Source organism: Apteryx rowi, unplaced genomic scaffold (assembly GCF_003343035.1).
Source record: "Apteryx rowi isolate R43461 unplaced genomic scaffold, aptRow1 scaffold_465, whole genome shotgun sequence".
NCBI classification, from domain to species: Eukaryota; Metazoa; Chordata; class Aves; order Apterygiformes; family Apterygidae; genus Apteryx; species Apteryx rowi.
This window is the reverse complement of record NW_020450722.1, coordinates 726,787-732,160: the sequence shown is the minus strand read 5'-3', so window position 1 is coordinate 732,160 and position 5,374 is coordinate 726,787. Positions and strand designations below refer to the sequence as shown.

At 41.6% G+C, this 5,374-nt stretch overlaps 1 protein-coding gene across 1 annotated transcript; it reads right to left on the bottom strand.

Annotated features, from left to right (window-relative positions):
• Positions 1 to 1,193: 1,193 nt before the first annotated feature.
• Positions 1,194 to 5,351, bottom strand: NDUFA4 (NDUFA4, mitochondrial complex associated). The gene is made up of 4 exons (XM_026077886.1): positions 5,132 to 5,351; positions 4,423 to 4,511; positions 4,026 to 4,086; positions 1,194 to 1,414 (listed from the first exon to the last, which is right to left on the bottom strand). The coding sequence occupies exons 1-4, from the start codon at positions 5,171 to 5,173 to the stop codon at positions 1,358 to 1,360; spliced, it is 249 nt and encodes an 82-aa protein (XP_025933671.1). The 5' UTR covers positions 5,174 to 5,351; the 3' UTR covers positions 1,194 to 1,357.
• Positions 5,352 to 5,374: the final 23 nt, after the last annotated feature.

The window sequence follows — 5,374 nt, the reverse complement described above, 5'->3', positions numbered from 1 at the left end:
GATAAGATCTCCTCTCAGCCTTCTCTTCTCCAGGCTAAACAGGCCCAGCTCTCTCAGCCTGTCCTCATAAGAGAGATGCTCCAGTCCTCTAATCATCTTTGTAGCCCTTTGCTGGACCCTCTCCAGTAGTGCCATGTCTCTCTTGTACTGGGGAGCCCAGAACTGGACGCAGTACTCCAGATGGGGCCTCACCAGGGCTGAGCAGAGGGGGAGAATCACCTCCCTCAACCTGCTGGCAACACTCTTCCTGATGCAGGAACCCAGGATACCATTGGCCTTCTTGGCCACAAGGGCACATTGCTGCCTCATGCTTAACTTGGTGTCCACCAGCACTCCCAGGTCCTTCTCCACAGAATTTGCTTTTTACTTCTTCCAATACCTACCACTTTCAGTCATCTAGTTTGGGACAAAAAGGCCCTTCCAAGAAACAAAAGACAACTTCTAGAAATGAGTGACAGCAGAAAACAGTTACTATAAGCAGCCTACTATAACAAGGCAGCAAACCTCTGGGTTATTTCAAATAATAGAGCAAGAACACAACTTCAGATTTAAGCAATTTTCTGTCTAGACAGCATACAAACAACATATACTGTCACTTTAGAAAGTGACAAATCTTTCAAGGAAAGAAATGTAGGTAAGTATTTAAGAATGGGTTAAACTCCACTATTGTGGTTCAGAATAAGATACCTAAAGAGGATCACAAAGGCACAACTTCTTCTAAGTAGGAACATCAATCAAAAGAAAGATTAACAGAAGCCCAGCCCCCTACACTTCATATTTCAAAGTACTCAGGAACATCTTCATCAGTGCTTAGCTTTTTTAATTTCAGGAACACATGGAAACATCTCTTGCTTCCATGCTGGACAATGACACTTGTTAGCAATCCACCTAGATTCCAAGTTTCCTTTCCTGTTACCAGAATTTCTTAGGTGACAAGTAGAAAAGTTCAGATGAGGAGGGAAAAAAAAAAAAAAAAAAGTATGTACTCTCAAGCACCTGCAATTTGGTACACTGCATTAATGCACAATTATTCTTCCAGAGTCAACAGACTGAGTATAAAGCCTGTCAAGACAACTTTGCTTTCTTGTTGAGCAAACATGAATCAGCCTTTGCTTACTACTTGCCTGATCATTGAACAGCCTGTTAAACTCAGTATGCTCTCATTTTACAAAATAAGAGCAAACAGTAGACACTTCAAGCTTCACACATTTATTAAGCCCCAACAGAACACTTTTAAACACATGATCAAGTGCAGCATGAGGCAAACTTAATTATTTCCTGGATGATTAAGCATGATAATTGTGCGGATGGCTTCCGGAAGACCTTTCTGTGCAGCTTATGGAGAAGAGGATGTTGTTCAGAAGTCAGGACGGTCCTTTTTCAGTTTACTGTAATCTACATTAACCGAGTAGAACTGGGAAAGAGAGAGGGAAAAAAAAATTGATGAGAATAAGAAGCTTGACTATACATTTTCTATGGCATTTACTAAAAAAACATGTATCACAATCTCATGTCAGGAAACAAATCAGTTTGGAGTCTGTGTACCAGACCATGACAAATACTTCAATTCCCCCTGCCTCCCCCCCAAAAAAACCCTTTAAAGAGCAGTAACTTTTCATAGTATCTCCATTCTGCCTATGGTACTAGATCTCCTGAATCTAAAGATGAGGCAATTCTGGTGTCCACAACTGGAAAACACCCACTGAATCTTTTTTGTAACCCCCAGAATTAAAAATCCATACACAGGAGGCTTTTATAGTACTGCTGGGGTTATGCTTTTGCCCCAAAGCTATGTGCTCCTATGTACGGAAAGCAATAAAGCACATCTAGCTTGCCAATGGGGACAAAGTATGGTAAATATGAACAGGTAGTGCCACAAGGGAAACATTTAGAGCAGTACTGCTAAAGCCAAGCTTGATTTAGTAGATGAATCTAGAACAGCATCACTGCAGGATATGACAAGGAAGGAAGGAAGGTAAAAATAGATCTTTTCACACACTCAGTCAATATTAACACAGTTCAAGCCCAAACAATTTATAACAGTCCAAATAGTCACTCAGGACAGTAAATTTACAGATTAAAAGCATATTTTGACATTCCAGCCTGACTTGACATCATGTACATCATGATAGCTTTTTTTTGTAAAAAAACACCCACACACCACAGTGACTAAACTGCAACAATTACTACAGTTAAGATATTAAAATAACCATTGTCTGCAGATGAGCCTTTCACAAAATCAGTTTGGGATAAAGTCTGAATAAGCAATTCAACTACTGGGCATTAAAGTACACTCAAACCTAAGAATTGATAGCTCTCCAACTTTAACAGCTTGAACACCAAGTAAAGAAGTATGTTTACTACAGTTTAACATAGTTCGGCTTTTATTCCATTTTCAAAATGTCATGACTTTCACAAAGTTGAACTGAGGATGACTTTGAGCCAGTGTCCATTCTGCTGATAATAGCATGGCAAGTACAGTCCATGCAGGTCTAGCTTATTTCAGCTAAATATCTACAACTGTGCAATTCAGGCAACRCACAGGCATCGCTCAATCTATTCAGAAAACTTTTGCTTGCTTTTCTCTTCTTTACAAAGACAGACTTGCAGCTCTTGATTCACAGGAAATATTTACCCATCAATTTGATGATCTTTAGTCAAGGTCAAACTTGAAAGTTTTTTTTAACTACTTCATAAACAAATCAAACTCCCAGCCCACAACTGAAAATGGTGTTAAGATTGCACAAGCACAGTCATTTTAATTACAACTTTCTATGCAACTTCTACACAACCATCAGGTCTTAACTCTTTCCTTAGGGATACTGACTTCTTTAACCTTTCCTAAGAAAAGTCTCCAAAAGAATAACAATTTCATCAAAAGCTAAAACTTGTTATATCAAGACTTTTTACTAAACAGTCATCCACGATTTAGAACTTCTGCCTTTCTATTTCCCACAGCACAGACTTGGAAATGGTACATACACCCAAATATGGTAAACCCTGAGGTTGTTTTTGCACGCCAAGGCTGAGTAGGAATGCTACAGAAGGCACTCAGTCTTTGAGAGAATCTATGCCACAAACTACATTGACTTTGCTTCTTTTAAATATTTAAGGAACAGTTAGCAACATTTTAGGGACAGTAATGAAAATACAGTATTATCTTCTTCAACTTTTGAGGAAACTGCAAGGTATTTTATTTTGGGATTTGTTTGGGTTTTTTTAAGATTACTGGCTTAGGAAAACATAGCACTGAACAGAAATTGTCTTTGAAAACTTAATGTTTGCTTTTTTAGTAGCTTGAGGATAGTCCTTAAACTATTCTTAACTGGAATCTACTAAGTTAATCCCAGAGCAGCCTAAGTAGCAATACAAAAATGTAAACTATGTTTATTGTAATGTAAAATAAAAATGTAAGCATAAAAAAGTTTACTGTTTTAGTAGAATAAGCAATAAAAGCCTTACTTCTGTAAACTGCAAGATATAGTTCGCATTTTTGCTTATTAGCTCGATGAAATAACTTGAAACTACTTAAAGAATAGTTCTGTTGTCTCTGGTTGCTTAATTATAGCCAATTCATTTTTTGTCAAAGAATTGACTGTAGAACTGAATTTAGTGTTTATACTAAACATTGACATTTTCTTGCTTTGCTTCCCATGAGTAAAGTTTAGAACTTAAAAGGCTTCAGTTAAGGACTTAAAGAGGTTTTGTCCTTCTCCTGGTTATCTATCTCTCTGAGTATTATGAGCTAGTATATTCTCACTCTTACATATATATTACTCTGTATGAAAAAGTTGAAATATATGATTGCTTCTGTAATTGGACTCCTTTCACTTCATCAGCCAACTCTAAGAAAATTTTAAATCTCAATTCTCTACTCTGGGTTCTAGGGACAAACAAAATTTGAACAGCAGAGGAAGTATATACTACACATTCAGCTACTGTCTAATATACTCAAATCTCTTAAAGCAAGTAGGCTACATCTTTGGTATTACCAGTTTCTTAAAAATCTGTATTTTGCATTTTACCTTGTACTGGTCACTGGGAGACAGCTTATTCCAAGGTTCTGGATTATTTTTTTTGTCCCAACTATTGAGAGAAATACAAGATATGAGAACATACTAAGAGAATCACCATACTACCTTCATAAGAAATAAAATTTATATGTACACTGAGATTATTAGACCACGAACAGTTATCTTTCCAAATAAATTTCCATACAGAAAGACATAGCCCTTTGTCAGCAGTCTCTAAATATCATATGCTAAATAAACAAATCTTCCAGTCAAAGGAATCTCCAGGCACTCAGTGCCAGTGATGTTGGAACAAGATATTCAGGCTTCCAGAAACATAAAAACCAAAACAGAAAAGATTATTTTAACACACCCAGCAAAAAGACGGGRGAGTATATTATCTTATACTTACCAGACCTCAGGGTTGAACACTGCCAAACGCATGACATACAGGGCTGCGCCAATACCTCCAGATCCAATGATCAAAAACAAAGGAATCAACTAGAACAAGAGAGACGTTAAGTAGCATACTACAGTGTCACACAAAAGTATTATTTTACATAACGTTTCTGATTACACCAATGACAAGCCAAGGAACAAGCTCACCCATTTTGAGTGATACGCCGTGTATTACACATCCCTCTAAAACCTAAACACACGCTCCACGCGTGCAGGACATCCCTGGGCTTAGAGAGGCTTCAGCCTCCTCAAAAAAGCAGACATGAAGGACATGCTGCAAGAGGCAGACACTACTGAATATCCCATAACCGCACGTTTCTGAGGAACAAACATCAATTTCTCCATTCCCCAAAACAGCCACAGCCATGTGTATCACTGAGTTAGGAACTGGGGGGAGGGGAAGAGAAGCAGCCCGGCAGAGGCACCTCGGGCCTTGCTGCTGCCGCACGAGAAAGGCCCGCGGCCGCCAGCGCGGAGCACCGGCCTGACCGCCTCCCACCGAGCGGCCGCGGGGCAGGCACGCCGGCAGCCCCGGCCCCCGGAGAGGCCGGGCACCGGCAGGGAAAGGCAGCGAGGACGAGGGGGGGCTGGGGCACGGAGGGCCGGGCCGGGCCGGGCCACGGGGGCCGCGGGGGCCGCGGGGCGCTGCCGCCGGTACTCACGCTGGGGTGCTTCTTGGCGTGGCTGACCATAACGCGAAACATGGCGGCAGCGGGCAAACGCGAAGGTCTCGCTCCCGACCAGGCTGCGCAGCCCGTCCGCCCGCTCCGGCTGCCCAGGCCCAATGTCACCCGAGGCCCCCGGCGCGGCAGGTGCCACCGCCGCAGCCCGGATGTAGCAGCTCCGGCGTATGCCTGCTCGCCCTCTGCCGCCGCGGCGCCGAGCGGCGCACAGACACAGCGCCC

Coding starts and splice junctions, on each gene's coding strand:
- NDUFA4 (XM_026077886.1), bottom strand. CDS start 5,173: ATGTTTCGCGTTATGGTCAGCCACGCCAAGAAGCACCCCAGC. Junction 4,087..4,422: donor GTGTTCAACCCTGAGGTCTG/GTAAGTATAAGA, acceptor TTCTCTCAATAG/TTGGGACAAAAAAAATAATC. Junction 1,415..4,025: donor CTCCCAGTGACCAGTACAAG/GTAAAATGCAAA, acceptor TCTCTTTCCCAG/TTCTACTCGGTTAATGTAGA.